Source organism: Argopecten irradians, chromosome 5 (genome assembly GCF_041381155.1).
Source record: "Argopecten irradians isolate NY chromosome 5, Ai_NY, whole genome shotgun sequence".
In the NCBI taxonomy this organism is placed as follows: Eukaryota; Metazoa; Mollusca; class Bivalvia; order Pectinida; family Pectinidae; genus Argopecten; species Argopecten irradians.
In genome coordinates, this window is record NC_091138.1 from 10,839,658 (window position 1) to 10,859,166 (window position 19,509).

General features: G+C 36.6%; 1 protein-coding gene and 1 pseudogene across 1 annotated transcript; one reads left to right on the plus strand and one right to left on the minus strand.

Annotated features, from left to right (window-relative positions):
* Nucleotides 1-77: 77 nt before the first annotated feature.
* LOC138322833 (interferon-induced protein 44-like) lies at nt 78-12,014 on the plus strand (annotated as a pseudogene).
* A 1,486-nt stretch (nt 12,015-13,500) lies between these two features.
* LOC138322831 (cocaine esterase-like) lies at nt 13,501-17,613 on the minus strand. Its single transcript, XM_069266963.1, has 3 exons — nt 17,558-17,613; nt 14,076-15,618; nt 13,501-13,773 (listed from the first exon to the last, which is right to left on the minus strand). The coding sequence occupies exons 2-3, from the start codon at nt 15,608-15,610 to the stop codon at nt 13,596-13,598; spliced, it is 1,713 nt and encodes a 570-aa protein (XP_069123064.1). The 5' UTR covers nt 15,611-15,618; nt 17,558-17,613; the 3' UTR covers nt 13,501-13,595.
* Between the last annotated feature and the right edge of the window lie 1,896 nt (nt 17,614-19,509).

Below are 19,509 nucleotides of genomic sequence, written 5' to 3' on the forward strand. Positions count from 1 at the left end.
TTTACGAAAGGAGCATGCTAATGACCTCTCCTTGTATAATCTCTTTTATTTATACATTTTAATACGTATCGTCATATATTTATATATTTATATTCAAATATGTCCATAAATGTTTAATTGAAAAAATAATAACCCCATGCCAGTCAGGATTCCGCCAGGCGATTCGACAATTCATCAATTACTAAGCATACAAATATTTGGAGAGGACAATATACTCTGGGAGGAAAGTACGTATTGTTTTCTTTGATATTAGTAAGGCGTTTGGCCATGTGTGCTACACAAGTCTTTTACATAAACGTATCAATATTGGAATGAGCGATAAAATTATAAAAGTTTATAACCTCTTTATCTAATAGAAAGCAAAGATTTTATTGATGAGATATCGTCTAATTTTGTTTCTAAAGTTTAAAAGTGGTGTACCTCGGAGTTCTAACCATGCATCTCTTTTATTTCTAATTTATATAAATGATGTCCCAAACGATATCACAAAAATTATTAGATTATTTGCTGATGACACTTCAATTTATGTATTAGTTGCAACACCTGCACTGGCAGAAGACCGGTTGATTTGAAAATAGACAATCGTTGCTGTAAAGTATGGCTTGTATATTTTAATCCTAAAAACTGAATATAAGACTGTTTCTAGAAGTAAGGAAACTCCTGATCATGCGGATATTTACTTGAATCATAGTCGTATAGAAAATGCTTTCTACCTTTCCCTTCGTTTAATTATTACGCTCATGTTGTCACGGAATATAACAATTTTAGTACACTTCGCAATGAAATATTAGGTCTTATGTTGAAAACATATGCTGCATATCGGTATCGATATTTTCACTCAATATTGACCAATCAGAACACATTAAGTACAGTGAAAATATTGTTTTGGTGGAGAAAATATCAAACCAAAAATATAATACTGTGTGCATCTTTCCACGCTTTTAGGTGCATTTGATTATTCTTTGAAACTTGTGTGGAACTAAATTAGTAGCGGGAAATAATAAAAGAGTGATACATAAGGTATCGCTGCAGATTGAAAAACATGTACCGGTAGCATAGACGTAAAACGTGATCAATAGAATATCCATTGTTTTTTTATGAATAACAGTTACATTTCATCTCTTGAGATGGAAACTTTTTCATATATTCGATGGATCCTGACTTTCATTTCAAGACGGTGCCATAACCAGCAAGACGCTTTCTCCGCAGCTACACAAATTCTCCTCCAGGCTGATGGCATTGCCTTCCCCCGTACTCCTAAATGTTGCAACATCAAACCTTAACTGCGAACAGCTATGCCTTCCATCCTTTCTCTTTGCAGTCTGCTATTAGATCCGCATACTTCAAGTTCTTCCTTTAATGCGCCTTTGCACAATTTTCCTCCCAGGTTACTGTGAGCTCCACTACGATGCTATATCTGGAATGGTTCGATATCACGGACGTAATGTAGTATCCACTATTGGGAAAACTATTGCGATGTTGTAGCTGACTTCTTCCGCTCCACTGTCTCGCCTTCAGCCCCTGTGGCAATGATATCCGACACCCTGACAAGATGTGTGTCATTGATCCCTGGCTACCACAGAGCTGACATGTTAGGTCATCAATAAGTCTCCACTGGTGAAGATTTGATGGGGATGGTAGTGCATCGTATTCCGCTATTTACAGAAATGCTATTCTGTTTTGGTCTTTCATCCACACTTCTGACCGAGACAGTTTCCTGCTTGGCAATTCCCACTTCATCCACATCCCTTGCTTACTTTCCCAACTCAACAGCTTTTGTCTTTCTCTTTTCCTCCTCTAACCGCCTGACCTCGTCCTGAACCACCTTTCGCCTCTCTGGCACTGATGTGTTTCTTCCACTGTTGAAAGTGCTACAACCATAGTCCTTGCCTTCCGCTGCACGTGTTTCCAACCACATGGCGTAGTTCCAGCATACTTTCAGCCTGGTCTACAGATGTCGATGCTGACCACTTTCTTCCTATCCTTGTCTGGACACGTGTTCCACTGTCTTTTGCATCTAAGGAGTCCCGCAATGCCATGTCTATGTTATGTCATGAAAGCGGTAATTGTAATTTCGGGTTGTAAATCCTAGTGGGATTCCAAGGCATCGCCGCAGATAAATGCTTGCTGCTCTCTCCAACTTTCGTAACTGGAACCTCGTAGATCAGTAACAGCCACATCAGCCTTGACAAAACCTCATGTTGGTACGTCAAAGCTTTATACTTTCCAGGTGGTCTGCTTCAATCCACCGTTTTCATCCATGATATTGCCTCTGATAGGGTCATCTTTATCGAGTTGTTATCTGACAGCGACTCATCAAACCACTTCCCTAAATAGAAATAAGGAATATTCACTGTTTAACGCACTTGACTCTGATTTTTCTATAATCTTTGTACTGATGTGACAGTTTTCCGATTGTATAAATTTTATGTGTTACCGTATTCGACCCAATAAGCGCCCAGGGCGCTTAAAAATTGATAAAAATGAAAAGGTGCTAATAAGTCAAAATTATTGCAAATTTCTACCGTTTTATGTAGTTTTGGTCCTTATTTGTGCATGGGCAATTGAAATTGAGGCCTCAAAAAGAGGGAGGGGCGCTTATAGGGACATGGGCGTTTATTGGATCGAATACGGTATTATATATGTTTATATTTTATTTCTTCTTAAATATTACAATGTATGAAACACAATAAGTTTATATTGTTAATAAAATAAGTAAAATAAAACTAAACACCATAATAAATCGTGTGTATATAATGTGTGAAAGGGTACTTAAAATGATATTAGTAAGTTGAAAGTGATGAGCAAAGGTTGTACGATTGACCGACTGATGTATGAGGCTGTTTTGATCGGGCTGACCCCAGGGCCCCCAAACCTGGCAGCTCTCCAAACGTGCTGGGAAAATAAAATTGTGTTTGTTTTGAAGAAAAATAGATAAAAAGTAAATATTACACATGTATTGTCAACAGGTTATCTAGTATGGCTTGTTTGAGAGGATAGTATTGTCGGGGGATGGAATATTACCCGAGCCGAAGGCTGTATTTATCCAAAAAAAGTCTATGTATCAAAATAATTGGTGTCATGAAGATAGTGAACCATCTTCTGCAAAAAAAAAGCAACATACATGAATTTGCTTCCTTCTCCGTATACAACAGCCTGTCCGCCATCTTGACCGAAGGGCAACATTATAATCACCTCATGTACTAGTGATGTAACAATAAGTTCCGTTCAATTCCGCGCTACTTCAATCGTGTCCGCTTCCCCGGGTACTATTTTTTGAAAATAGTACCCACCATGTGTGCAGTCAATCAAATCTAGTATTTCGTCACGTGATGTACTTATTGTTATTGCATCAAGGGATTATGTATAAATACCCTAGTACTTTTTACAGACCGTCTTCATCATAATAATTATTCATATTCAAATTTTCTTGTATTATGCATGTTTTCATTGAATAAATTATATGTCAGATTAAATTCTGAGTTACGTATATCCTTATTAATGTTGAATATAATATTCTACTGTTTTATTTTAGTCATGTTCGGCATAAAAATAATCATGCCCCTATGTGTCGGGATATATTTACACTTATCTCCATGGAAAGAACTCTTTACTAGGAGATAACTCTAGATGTGTCCCTCATACTTGTATTGGTTGATAACAAAACTATATCGGGATAGGCATTTCATGTATACAACTCTGTTATCCTACAACTCTGTGGGTGTTTCCTATCTTATGTGACAACTTACATTTTAGTCTCGGGATTTCCGTGTTATACTTTCGGTTTTATTACCGAGAAAGCAGACAGTATTGCAGGCACTCTTTAATCCGCTTCACTGAACGGTCTATCGAGGTACGTATAGTTATGATTACTTATCATTTCTGATATAGATGAATTTGTGTTTGACTTATTTTGCTGAAATATTTACCTTCTTATGATTAATTTTTAAAAAAAACACGTTATCAAGAATATCTTTCTGGTTAAAAAATGTTGTACAACGCTGGGCAAGTGTCGGATTTTACTATATAATGTGACCCTGTGTAGAATATCAGGACAGTAATCATATCTTGCATTTGAAAGTGGAGCTTTCGACGCCATTTTGCTTCGCATACGTAATTACACCTCCGCGTACCAAAACACGTTAGACCCCAGCGTTGTGGCTCTACGATATCTGAGGCATATACACAAACCATATCAATATATTCTGTCAATAAATATGCTATATGTGTATCTATAGTATCCACTGTCGTAGTATATTTGGTCTGCGTTAATTTGTTCGAAGGTTACGTTTATATCAAATATATCTTCTTTCCTTTTAGTACGATATTCCCTTTTGAGTACCCATATGTATGTACTAATTGTCCCAGCCATTAATCAATCATAAACCACGAATTTCTTAAATGAAAACACTTGTTAAATGGGACACAGGTCGTTATAATATGGATAGATCTAAATAAACGAACTGTATTAATCTATAATTGAAAACTTTACTCAGTCAGTTTTTAGCTCACCTGAACTGCAGGGCCGGTGAGCTTATGCTATGGCGCGCCATCAGTCGTCCGTCCGTCCATCAACATTTCCTTTAAAACGCTACTATTCATAGAGTTCTGCATGGAATGTGACAAAATTTGCCCAGAAACATCATTGGGGGAAGAGTTTGTATAAATTTTGGCTCTAACTCCCCACCCTCTCCCCCGGGGGCAGGAGGGACGGGGCCCAATAGGGGAAATAGAGGTAATTCCTTTAGATCGCTACTAGTCATACAGTTTTGCATGGAATGTGACCAAATTTGGCCAGATAAAATCATTGGAGGAAGGGAAACAGAGTTTGTATAAATTTTTGCTCTGACCCCCCGGGGGCAGGAGGGGCGATGCCCAATAGGGGAAATAGAGGCTAATCCTTTAAATCGCTACTAGTCATAGAGTTCTGCACGGAATGTAACCAAATTTGGCCAGAAAACATTCTTTAGGTAAGGTGAACAGAATTTGTATAAATTTTTGCTCTGACCCACCGGGGGCAGGAGGGGCGGGGCCCATAGGGGAAATAGAGTTAAATCCTTTTAAATCGATACTAGTCATAGCGTTCTGCATGGAATGCAACCAAATTCGGCCAGAAACATCATTGGGGGAAGGGGAACAGACAGAGTATGTATGAATTGTGGCTCTGAGCCCCCGGGGGCAGGAGGGGCGGGGCCCAATAAGGGAAATAGAGGTAAATGCTTTAAATCGCTACTAGTCATAGAGTTCTGCATGGAATGTAACTAAATTTGGCCAGAAACATTCTTTGGGTAAAAGAACAGAATTTGTATAAATTTTGACCCTGACCCCCTGGGGCAGGAGGGGCGTGGCCCAATAGGAGAAATAGAGGTAATTCCTTTAAATCGCTACTAGTCATAGAGTTCTGTATGGAATGTAACCAAATTTGGCCAGAAACATCATTGGGGGAAGGGGAACAGAGTTTGTATAAATTTTGGCTCTGAGCCCCCGGGGACAGGAGGGGCAGGGCCCAATAGGGTAAATAGAGGTAAATGCTTTAAATCGCTACTAGTCATAGATGTCTGCATGGGATATAACCAAATTTGGTCAGCTGGAGCAGAAATTAGAAACAATGATCCTGTATTCAGAACGTTATTTGGTATTACAATAACCAGGTGGGCGATACAGGCCCTCTGGGCCTCTTGTTTGTTATTATCACGATGTTAATAGACGATATAATTAACGACCTAGTATGACGATTATTTCTATATTTTTCCATCAGGATACAAAATGGCAACCAAGTTAACAGAAGTACATAAAACCCAACTCTCGAAATGGATCGATTCCTCGAAGAAACACAAGTTTACATTACTGTACAAGATCAGCCGTGATGGCTGTATTGCTCAGACCTTCCATACTCTTTGTGACAACAAGGGACCAACTGTTCTGTGTACGGAGGATACACCGCCCTGAACTGGAACTCAAACGGTTCATATTATAACGATGATAAGGCATTTCTGTTTAGACTTGAGTATAATGGTCAGGCAAAACCGATGCAGTTCGTTAAAAAAACAAGCACAAATACCATATATTGTCATAGTTCTAATGGACCAACATTTGGAGCAGGTCACGACCTGAAATGTTTCAACGGAACTGTAAACAAATCCGGGAACTTCTTTCCATTAAATGGTTCCACTGGCCTTGGCAACACTTACGACATGCAGGGTCAAGACTACAATTCTGTAATGAATGGTCACTTGAATGTACTGGAGCTCAGAGTGTATAAAGTGTAAGGTAATGTCAACATAACATAAAGTCTGTGTCATTTCCTATTCTAGATACATGTGGGTGATATTTTTGTCAACATGAAAAATCATTGATTAATGTCCGGTGGAATGACTTTATTTAAGAGAATTGTGAAATAAAAGAAATATCCCTGTTTCGTTATCTACACAAACCCCTTTTCTAATAGTATTGTCCGACTGTAGGGATACAATTACAGGTTACTTGTCTGAGTTTTATTCAATCTATCCATTGTTTTGTAATGATTATGTATTTTTCTATTCTGCTTCTCTAGATCTCTGAACTGGCAGCGAAAACTATGGAGTAACTGAGAGAAGAGGAAGCACTCAGGAAGGAGACGCAGATAGCGGAGAAACCGTGGTTACGGAATGTCGACTGGAGTACAAAGGTAATTTTATGTATTCAGTGCACGCATGTATATCAGGAAGTGTTGTTGTTAAACCGTTCTCCTTGACATTGCCGGCCTGGTTAGGATTCCTGACAAGGGTGTGAAAACGAATCACCAACCTGCTCGCGCGGGATTCATACGGGCGCTCTGGTTCCCTCTAGCGCGGTATTATCCGTGCAATCGAACGTGTCATTTGTGTATTGAGTCATATAACTTATTTATTTAATATTGATATAACCGAAGTTAAAGATGACAATACACTATCGCTATTTAGCTGATGCATGTTGGTATTGTATATTTAAAATAATTTCTAACAAAACAGATATGAAGCTGACCTATTTACCAGGAAATAAATCGTTTTCAGTATGATATACACTTAAGATAAAACTTCAGGTTTAGACAGCACGTGAAAGCAAAACATTAACTAAATGTAAACATTCATTTTGAAAATCACATGAATTAAATTAAGATTTAATTCCATTCATAAATCAACATATATACGCTCTAATTCTAATCTCAATATTTCTTTTATTAGTTACTATGAAGAAATGCCCTGTTAGTCTTAGAGTGTTTCTAATACTTTATTGTCTAGATATCATCGACCTTCTGCGTCAGTGGCAGTTATACTTATTTAACATGCTGTCTTCGCAATTTAATTTGACATTTATCAATAAATGTTATATTGATCATTATCATTACCGCCGGTACTCAACTGTAAACTACAACAAACTTTATATAATTGATTATAACTTCAAACACTGTATATTAAAATGTTTACAAATCTGTATTTACATTTCCGCTGCAGCCCCAGTACGTGACCTTACCAAGCGCAGTTGACATCCATCAGCCTATGAACTGCCATCTACTTATTATGAAGTCATTATCGAATTATTTCCTCAATATAGACGCAAATGTTAGAGGGCTTCATGCAGTTCGCCTCTGTCCCATTTATACAGACTATGAAAGCTATCTGAAAGAAATTCAATGCTTAATGTACTTATTTTTGCCATGAAACTTACATATTAAAGTTAAAAATAGAAATGAGAATTTCACGTTTTATTAGTCCATGTGCAGTTCTTATAGTGGTTATATTCTACAAATGAGAGAATGTGTTTATTAAAAATTCTAGCTGGAAGAGCAGTTGAAAGATAAGGTTGCTTCATATAAACCACTATCGGGACTGAACTTGAAACAAGCCATGATCCTCTTAGTCGGACAGGTCGGGGCTGGCAAGTCTAGCTACTTCAACACCATCAACTCTATCTTCAGAGGGCAAATCAGTATCCAGGCAAACGCAGGAAGTGCCGAAAAAAGTTTGACAACTTCTGTGAGTAAATTATATATTAAAATCATTTGAATGTTTTTTGCATTATGTTAAAAAAAATATCATTTATTTAGAGTTTAGTATACTATAAGTGCATTGTGTAGTGACTAAAATATCTCATTTTATTTTACCACAGTTCCGGAAGTATCAAGTTAGGGACGGATACGCTGGCAAACCCCTCAACTTTCGTTTATGTGACACTCGAGGACTGGAAGAAGATGAAGGTCTTGAAGATCAGGAAATAGGCTATTTGCTAGATGGACATGTGCCTGAAAAGTACAAGGTGAACAAACACTTCACTTCATGACATAGAATGTCCATTATGTTTGCATTTGTGGTGTGTGTGATGTGTTGCCTTTGACCTGTGGTTACATTTTACTACTTACACAGAATCAATGACAGCGTGAATTACACAACTTATATTTCAGAAGGATGGTTTAAACCAACCAGCCATCTTCAAATACAGTATAATTATATTATCCACAAATAAATTAACATTTTCTGTGAATTACCTGTGTTGTGTAAGTAATGAACAATGTGTTGATTCCACATTTGTAAGGTTATTTTGAACCCATACTAAATTACTCAATTAGAGGCAGCGTTACCCGATTAGGATTTCCGACATAATACCACTATACATACACCTCTGGGTCGAGAGTTTCAATCCCATGTAGGACAGTTGTCAGGTACTGACCGCTGGTCGGTGGTTTTTCCAGGTACTCCGTTTCTCCTCCACCATCCAACCTTAAATAATCCTGACCAATATAACGTGTTACATATTGTCGTATGGTCAACGGAGTTACCTCCCTTCAGTACTGCAAGTCGTTATTAAGACGGCTCATGTTCAACAATAACGAGCTGTAATATCGAGATATATTATCCTCGTCGAGTTGTACATACTGTGTGCAAGTCGCACATCAGTGGCGAAAAAGCCTATGGTTACGCCGTCTTACGGATATGCCACGTTTCATAGCACCAAAAGCATTGGACAGATATAGTTTATCGGATTGGTAAAACTAAGGAACGTTTCGTGTGGTTTAGATGATGGCTTCTATACTAAACAATAATGATGAGTACATTGTGGATTGTCATTACATATAAAATGGAAAGGGTAGCTAAGCATTAGTTATCAGTTAATTACTTGTATAAGAAATAGCTTTATAACTTTTAAATTCAGTCATTTACTTAATACTGTATACAACCCAGCAAATATGCAGAAGTACAATTCGTTTGCAGACAATGAGATTTGTCCACTAACACGCGGGATTCCATCTGATATGACAACTCAAAAATGTAAAATGTATTTAGTTAGCTTATCTAATTCTTGAAATTGTAAAGGGATACATCTGTTTTCAAATTATTGAAAAAACCAATAATGGAACAGCAGCATATATTGTCTAAGCGAATTTATTTAGGTATATTCTATTTCCACCTAGATCATTGGGAATGGTATTTTGAATTAAGCAAACGTCCACAAACGGTTCGGCCGTTCGTCTATCACGCTTTTGTTTGAGTTTCAATATACCTTAAATGTGGACCGGTGTCAAAAAAAAATGTCCAGGAGAATATTATGGGATAATTGAGACCAGGTTAACCTACCTGCACAAGTACACATAATGCGTTGGAACCTCATATATTTGGAAATTAAACTCTAAACCCTGTGAATATTTAACACCATTGTTTTATCATGTTCTACAAGTGGTGAAACAGAGTATGTGAATTTGTTGGAATTTATTTTAGCAAAATCTTTAATTTCAGTTCAATCCTAGCGTTCCTCTAACGACCGACACCATTGGATTCGTAAAGATACCTACTCTCGCTGATCAGATGCACTGTGTAGCATTTGTCCTGGACGCTAGTACTGTGGACGTCATTCCCGTGAAAGTAGTGGAGCGGATCAAAGCCATGCAGACACGAATAAACCAAAGAGGTAATACTTCGTATTTAGAAATTTGTTTAGATAATTTTCATATCCCATGAGCATACACGGTTTTGTTTAGGCGTGTCAATATAATTTGAAAAGTTCGGTGAATGCTAGTAATAGAAGAAGAAGGATAAATTCTAAATTGGGATTAGAGGGAAGTTACCATGTGCATGTCGCTTACACTGATGTGTTTCTTAATCGTATAAAATGGAGGAAGTTTTGTTAAAAGGAATACCTCAGGCTGTCCTGCTCACCAACATTGATAGGATATGTGAAGCAACATCTGACGACGTCAGCAAGGTTTTCTACAGTGCAGCAGTAAAAGAGTGTGTCGAGAGGGTGTCCATGATGATGGGTATTCCCCAAACACAAGTATTCCCAGTAAAGAACTACCACCGCGAGGCTGATTTAGATCAAAATATTAACATTTTGTCACTGAAAAGCCTTAGCAGACTCCTCAACTTTGTTGACGATTTCCTCTACAACAAGTTAGACGAAGTTGAGGCTGAAAATGAATCAACAAGCAAAGTCAAATCGAGAATTAGTGAATAAGTACCGTGACTATCACAAGGATGTATTACATCATATTCATAAACGTTCAACTTTAAGTTTAGTCTATTTTACTCTTTTGATAGTGAAATTTGTTTTGAGAGAGATAACTAATTACCATATCATAATGAAGAATCCAGGTTATTCCACGTGATATAATGGTTATTTTATTATGGAGACGGCTGTTTTTAATAGTTATTGTTTAAACCTTCGAAAATTACAGCAATACATCTCCAAATTCGGAGGCAAGTTGTGTGTGTTAATGTGTATTCAGTAATATAGCACTATAAAAAGGAAAATAGTTCCACTATACAAGAAGACACAACATGAATATACCGCAGTCTCCCAAAACACGCACCTCGCACAACATACACGCAACACACCGCATACATGGGATGCCGTCCTTACATGACCATAGCTGTTAATAGGACGTTAATTAATCAAACAAACAAACAAACAAACAAACAACTATAAGATGAATTTATATAACAAAAGTTATGTTAGCTGTTATGTTTGACTTTCATCGACATGTCTCCATACTGAAAATGTTCCATTCAAAAAAGGAAATCAAATATTTAAGATTATAAATTTTGGGAATATCATTTGGAAATACTGTGTTTCACTCTATGACGTGAGCTTAATGTCTGATCAACTCTATCCTTTGATAACATCATTTAGAGCATATGGCTAGTGACATCCATATTGAGACGCTAAAATTGGATAAGCATTACGTTCTCTGGGAATTCTGTTACATCCTTGGACTGTTCATGTATTCTGATATATATATATACAGTTATATGTAGATAGGTCGGAGTTGGATCAGTCAAGTAATTCCACGACTAAAGTTTGTCTGATATCGTGATATCGCATCTGAACTGATAATACTACGTAGTTAATACTATATGTGTAAGTGTTATAAAAGCAATTTCTTATTACTTACAGTTTATAAATAGGTGATACGGAGTCAAACATTGTGAGAGCTTCTGATGACGTTCCCAAGTGTAAAATTGATTTTATTGTCAGAAAACATTTTTAATTCGAATTTTCGTTGTGCCTGTTGATGGTACAGTCAGAGATATCTTAAGTTCCTAATTTTAACGTAAACCTATGATGTCGTGAGAAGGTTAAGACGATACGGTTTTTATTTTGTGGTTCACTAACTGTTTACATAACACTTCATTAACACATCACTTGGCATGCATTCCTTGTTCCTTCATCTCCTTGTGAGAGAAACTTGTCGAATAATATTTCTTAATGAAAATATCTTACAACATGTAATATTTCCCTGTATACCTGGTTGTTTTATGATTCGACTAAATACAGGCTCTGTAGGCTCCTTTGCTTTCCTGATCATCAGCATATAGCTTTCCCGCTTAGTAGAAATAATAGTACAGGTGTACCTTTTGATAATATGTTTTCGCTGCTTGGTTATTAAGTGTTTCATATTACGAACATCTAATATCGTGTTTTTATTATTTTTTCCTTTTGTCTATTATCACATTTTATTGTAAAAATAAGACATATAAAAATAAAGATTTTTTATCGAGTAATCCTGTATTAAGTTTGCTTATCTCTAAAGCAAATATCATCCGATATATAATAGAATAATTTAAATAAAATGTGTAAATAGTGGAGTATTTTGACTGTAGTACTATTTACAGTAACAAATTGAATCGCATCTAGAGCATTGACCTGATTGTGCGAATATATTAAATGCATACTGATGATGGTAACTCTTGTGAATTTGACATGATCATAACACAATTATTTATGTGCTTTTATTAATCTATAGATTTGGGGGTTCTGAGTGTTTAAGATGTCCTGATATTTTACCACAAGTCCTCCACCTCTGGGTACAGGTCCGAATCCCATGTGGGGCAGTTGCCATGTACTGACCGCTGGTCGGTGATTTTTCTTCCACCACCAAACCTGGTACGTCCTTACATGACCATGGCTATTAATAAGACGTTTAACTAATAGAAATACACTGGATTACCTGCCTTAGTATCAATTTTCTCCGTAAGACTGCGCTCATAATCACTAAGACTGGTTAGGGCTGCAATGTTGTCAGGAAGATTACCAAGAGAGCTATGTTTGGTCAATCACATCAACAAATCTTTGGGTTCATTTTAGACTCGAAACATCTAGTTTAGTTTAAGTTGGCAGCCAGATGAACAGTTTTGGCATTTTGTAGGGAACAATCAGCAAAACAACTTTATTTAAAGTAGATGATAGTGTTCGATTACCAGGAATCCCCAATCCTCTGCCTCTAAAGCCAGTTTCACGTTTGAACATCCGATACTAAACATCTGTACTTCTGTGAATACCCGTTCAGTTTTGTACACAAATCACCATTGCATTGAAGAACCGAGATCAGCAATAAAAAAAAGAAAACAAAATGTATTTTTCCGAACAAATGCGGAAAGTTGAGAAACTTTGACAGGAAATCCAGTCTATAATTCGGATCAGACGTGATGTTCAAACTCATGCCATATATCTCCGAAATCTTACTATGACGTCACGACATCAATACCTCCCCAGTCTAAGCTACAATAACAGCTGATTGTGATTGATCTGATAAAAACTTGCCCTTTTGAGCACGAACGCGATGCTATTTATAGGACTCGTAAATTCATTTTAGTTATTGTTTTAATAGGGAGCGTAATTGTACGATGAGCTTGAAATCAATGTCTGAATGTATAATACTTTGTTTTGAAAATCTGCAATTATTTCTGCGTTTGAAATAAAGAAGCGGAAGTGTGCAGGATAGGTATCGCACAATGTAAATGGGCTATAATATCCTGCTTCCAACATCGCGAATGACATATTAACTTCAAAAAAAAACAAAAACAAAAAAACAAACAAACAAACAAAAAAACCCAGTAAGACAAGCATTTATTTAAAATTGGTATTTTATCTGACAAAGAATCCAATAATAAAGGAAATATGTATCAGTCTACAGCTAGAACTACAGATGTATAATGCTAAAATAGATTGCATTAAAATGAAAACACTTTCTTATTGAATGCCGATTGTAACACAAAAAATTAATGAATTATACCAGGCGGACCAAGACAACTGAAGACAGATATATATGGTTTTTACAATATTTACTCGTGCACATCACCGATTTATCCCAGAACTGTGTCTACTGGAGTTCTGAGAAGAGAAGGGATGTACTGGTTCCAAAACCGCATTCTCTCTGGATATAAATGGTACGCTGGTGTTATATTGATGTTCAGGTCCTGGTACAGTCTTCCTACAGAGTCATATCTCGGCCAGTAGGGCACACCGGGGCCGTTCGGAGAGCTGTAACAGCAACATGATATCGCACCCTTACATTCAAGACCCACTAGCAAAATATCGGTAATTGAAAATAATACACAGTCACCTTATTAAATTAGTATGTCTTTTACTTTTTTGTCGAGACAGTTGACCGAATTGAACATAATTGTGTTTTCTTTACGTGATCGTTTTACTATTGAAATATAGTTACATATCTTTATATTACTATCGTGTTCTGTATCAGCACTAAATTTTAAAGATAATCTCAACATGTTGCCAACTTTTGTTTGTACAAACTCCTATATGGTTGTAATTCAAACACTTACCCTGATTTCGCAAAGTTCGTCCAGTATTTAATCATGTTTTCAGAGAGCATGTCGTCAGATATTGAGGTGGGATGCGATATAGTCAATATCAATCGTGGTCCAAACAGATATGGAACTTCGGCGAAATGGGAAGCACCTCTGAACCACGTCGGCGTAGGGTATGACTCATAGCTATATTGCCTGGAAAATATATACTGATACGTATTCCGTCCCATTGTCAGCCCGGGAACAGAGTGACAGTCGAGGGCCGCCACGGCTGGAGCAATCATTGGAAAATCAGTGTACATGTTGACAATGTTTCTACTTTGTTCAATTTCAAAAGGGCTGGAATACTGCTTACAGATAGCTGCAGCCACTTCGCTGTTACCGTTAAAGAACTCTTTAGCTAACTGCGGCGCATAAGCTCTACATAGTGCAACAGTTGGTATAGAACGTGAATAATTAAAGTTGTATTGTTTTTCTAAGCGCATCAGGTATTCATCGAAGATATAGCTAGCCTCCGAGTTTGAGTCGCCAATAATAACGTCAAGGGATCTAAAGAAGCTAGATTCAATTGATGATGAATTAGCTATTGCAACACTTGGGTGTCTTTTGATCAACTCACCGTCCACCACAGGGGCATTTGCAACAGTAATTACATAACCCACGTCCTTAAAATTACCACTACTGATCTGAGCCTGTAATACTTCTTCTGCACTCTTTCCTTTGATGCACTGAATTAACCTCTCAGAATCCAAATGGATATCGTTTCCATTCAGACAGTTTAGATAGATGCCGTATGCTCGTGCATATTTCACAGGGTCCGGATTTAAGGCAAGAAGTGAATTTCCTACTCCACTTTCGGCAATGACTCTATGAAAGAGATTTTGATTATCGGGGTTCATAGCATGTAGCCCGACACTGAACGCCCCAGCAGATTGTCCAAAAATGGTAATCGATTTCGGATCACCACCGAAAGCCTCAATATTTTTCTTAACCCACTGCATAGCAAGTCTTTGATCCCACAACCCATAGTTTCCACGTGATGCGTTATCCATAGTACTTAGAAACCCAAATATCCCTAATCTGTAGTTCACGGTGACCACAACGACATCTCCTAAAGTAACAAGTTTAGTAGCATCATAGAGGAATGACTGGCCTTGCCTGTATCCCCCGCCATGTATCCATATCATCACACTTTTTGAATTGTTTGGAGAAGCGGCGCTCGGTGAATATACATTTAATTGCAGACAATCCTCCGACATTTTAGAATTTGCTAATTGCGACATATATTTTGTAGACTGATAGCAGGAAGGCCCAAAAGATGTCCCGTCTAAAACCTGTGTCCATCTTCCATACGGAACCGGTTTCCTAAATCTCAGATCCCCAACAGGTGGTTTCGCGAACGGAATATTACGATATTGATACACAATTTTGCTTTGATAAGGGACACTGATCCCACGGACAGGTCCTGATGGTGAGTTTATTATTTTGTATTCCTGACAATTCGTCAAAGGTGAACACAATACCAGCAATGTCATCCAATATAAATCCATTTTAAAATCTGAAATTGGGAAAAGGTGTTATTTTAATTAGCTTTATGTGTTTTCCACGGCAGTGAAAAAGGAGTACACCCTCGTTCAGGTTTACTGAATGAATATTTTCATGCGCAACATCGAAGCGTCTCGCTTTAGGTGAAGCTAAGTAAATAACTGACAATTGATTGCTAATGATTGCAAGCTAAATATTCTACACGTTTAGTATCCCCCTGCGAGATGGCATTCATGACATCATGAATATTCTGGAATAATTCACGAACTTTCATGAATATTAGCAGATTGTGGTTCATGAAAAAAGTTCATGAATATTGATCAAATGACTCTCATGAACTTTTCATGAAATTTTATGAATCCATGAAACATTCATGATTGTTCATGATCAATGTATCAAGAACCAGCCATGAAGTTTTATGCATGACTAATATTCATTAAAATTCTTCAAAATAAATTAAACTGTTTCATTCATTTTTAAGAATTTTAATTAATATCAGTTATGCATAAAACTTCATGAATGATTCTTGACATGCTATTTCATTAATTATTTTTTCCTAAATTATTCATGAAGTTTTAAGTTTATGAATTGCATGAAAATATTCATGAATAATTGATGAATTGTTCATGAAGTTCATGAATTATTCATAGACGTCTCGAAGGGGATGTTACAATACAATGTTTATTTAGGTGCTTGACACAAAAATGTGAAATGCCTCGGTAAAGCTACGTCATCTCGGCTGGTCAGTCTCGCACCAAAATAAATCTTGTATTGTAACATATTAATCGTGTATTTCCGCTGAATGAAGATTATACATATACCAGGTACGTCATTCTCAACACCGATAGACGTTGTTTGGCGGTAACAGTTCCGGATATGTCGATATGAAACCAGTCTAATTAAGGACATTTCACAATTTTGCTACCTGTTTTCGTCAGCGTTTTGATGAAAAAATACAAACACATGTACAATTTTAGTGAATGGCATGTGGTGATTTTTTTATATTGAAACAGAATAGATTTATAAAACGTACTTTTATACATTGTAACATGTCGCTTAAAACATTGTAAAATGTCACTTAAAAAGTACTCGAGAATATCCCTCATATCTTAGTAAGCTTTTTCTTTTAACATCCAGTTACACGTACACATTACAGATTTTTAGTCGACAAAATATGATTCTGTTCTCTATCCCAATATTTATATGTCTTCAAAACCTTAAAACACAAACACTTCTGAAGTTTTTTTTTGTTTTCGGTTAAAACAAAACCATGATTGGCGAAAGTTGAAAGACACGATATGCAATAGCCATATATTTGTATGATCTATTGCTACCACAAAAACATTCTATAAGTTGATTTTCTAGTTAATTTGTATCAAAATAGTATGCCAGGAAGCATCAAATGAAATGTATAATATTCATACTATATAAGATATTAGATAAATAAATTGTATGCACATTAACATTTTCAAACATTTCTCAACAATCCAAGCATCATTTAAAACAATTTTGATTATTTTACATTGAATTCAAAACAAGATATAAAACTTATACAATAATTTTCGATGGCCCAGATGTTAGGGCGCGAAAGGTCTTCGTGTCGGTTAAAACCACGTGAAACCCAAGTGATGTGAATGGTGTTTCAAGACCTTTTCACATCCGTGCCTTGACCGAACCCCGGACGTCTAGGTGAAAGGCGAGTGTCTTAACACTGCATTGAGGATATTGCAGCGCACAAAAAGTCATTAAAATGGCATTAGAAGTATCTTTCACGTTGACCGATTGAATTGTATATCTAAACATGTTTTATACCAAACATAAACATCGTTACATACTTTCTATTTTAAGGTTGCAGTTACTTTTTTATATTATACGTCAAAAATGTGTGAGTTATAAATAACGATCATTCTTAATATAACCTCGTGATGATCTGATGAAAGAAACAGACATACCTTGATCTTGGCCAGCAATCAAGTAAATTCAGGACCTTCACATATAGATAATCTTAATTCATTTGGAAAGAGAACTCTCACGATATCTCTTATCAAGTGTAGATATGATATAAGCGTTGTGTAACTGATAGCGTAAAGGTTATTTAAGATATTGTCATTGTGACAGTATATCTGAACAGAAAACGGTCAACATACAATGTTTTAATTGTACTATTTCATTAACGTTACATTTCAATACAATCTCATTCCAGTTATCCCAGAACTGTGTCTGCTGGAGTTCTGAGAAGAGAAGGGATGTACTGGTTCCAAAACCGCATTCTCTCTGGATATAAATGGTACGCTGGTATAATATTGATGTTCAGGTCCTGGTACAGTCTTCCTACATTGTCATATCTCGGCCAGTACGGCACTCCGGGCCGTTCGGAGAGCTACAATAGCAGTAGAATAAGAATAGATACACTAAAAATAGATGACGTTAGCAAAGTGTAGCATTAAAAGTAGTACAATAAGACTGTATGAATCCAACAGAAACGACGATTGACAAGATACAGATTAAACCAAACTAAAGAATTAATGATCTGGTTACAAAGAATATTTCCTTTTAAAAGCGATTATTGAGCGAAATAATTTTGACCATTGCGTTATGTATGCAGTCGACTTTACAGTGCCTTGTAGTCTTATCATATGGTTACTACATTGTGGTTAACTTTTAGCGGTTCATTTTCATAGTTTCAATGACGTACCATAGCATCGTGTAAATTAATGAATGATCATGAAACTAAACCTCGAAAAAATACGTCCGCGATTATGTGCCTTATGGCAAACCATACAATATTGACTCCGCGACTTTAAACTCCTGTACAGTATAAAAGACAACAATATGCCTATTATCAGAGCCTCCTAGATCCTTAGGGAATGACTATCCCTGAATAGGAACCCACGAACGCGTTACCTCGCGACATAAAGAGTAAGGTGTAAAATGGACGTAGCACACTGATTGTCCAGTGTATCTAAAAGCAGTTAGTAGTTGTAATGGCATGTACAGTTCCATTTATCAAACATATACGCTCGTGTTTCTCATTAAATCTTCCAGGGAGTTCTCAACTATTTGTCTATATTTCATTAAAATAATATGTTAAGTTAAGATTTTAGAAATTGATATTTCATTCTTGATTAGGGATATTTTAAGGTTTTAGACCAAGTTTAAACTAATGATATGTTATATGCCTAGTTATATGCCTATTTATCATTTCTTAGGTAAATCTAAAAATAAGTAATTTGTCTATGCATCCGTCCTAACCTTTTTATATGCACATATTTCTGTCACCAAATAACCATGCCACTATGTTTACTAGTGTCTATGATATGTACAAGGAGCGGTAGATTGCGTGAATTCCCCCACTCACATAGGTGGCGTTTATACAACATGGCTTCCTTTAATAAAGCTTTAATGATCAAGAAAATCATCAATATTACAAGACACAATAATGAAGTTGAGTGCATCTAAATCTTACCCGGTTTTGACAAAGTTTGTCCAGTATCGAATTATTGTCTCTGATAAAATAGTATCTGGTTCTGAAACGGGGTGCGAAATAGTCCAAAGGTACCTGGTCCAAAAATATACGGAACCTCGGCGCCATGCCAAACACCTTTGAACCAGCTGGGTTGAGGGAATGGCTCATAGATATATTCCCTAGAAAATATATACTGATACGTATTTCGTCCCATGGTCAGTCCGGGAAGAGAGTGGCAGTTGAGGGCCGCCACAATTGGGGCAATCATTGAAAAATCAGAGTAAATGTTGACCATGTTTCTACTTTGTTGAATGCCAAAAGGACTGGTATATTGCTTACAGATAGCTTCAGCAACTTCCCTGTTACCATTGAAGAAATCTTTTGCGATTTTCAATGCATATGTATTACAAAGAATCGAATTTGATATAGAATGTGAAT

Excerpts from the sequence above, each read along its gene's own strand:
- LOC138322831 (XM_069266963.1), bottom strand. The coding sequence starts at position 15,610 with ATGGATTTATATTGGATGACATTGCTGGTATTGTGTTCACCTTTGACG. Across the intron at positions 13,774-14,075 it reads ACGAACTTTGCGAAATCAGG|CTCTCCGAACGGCCCCGGTG; the intron begins GTAAGTGTTTGA and ends TTGCTGTTACAG.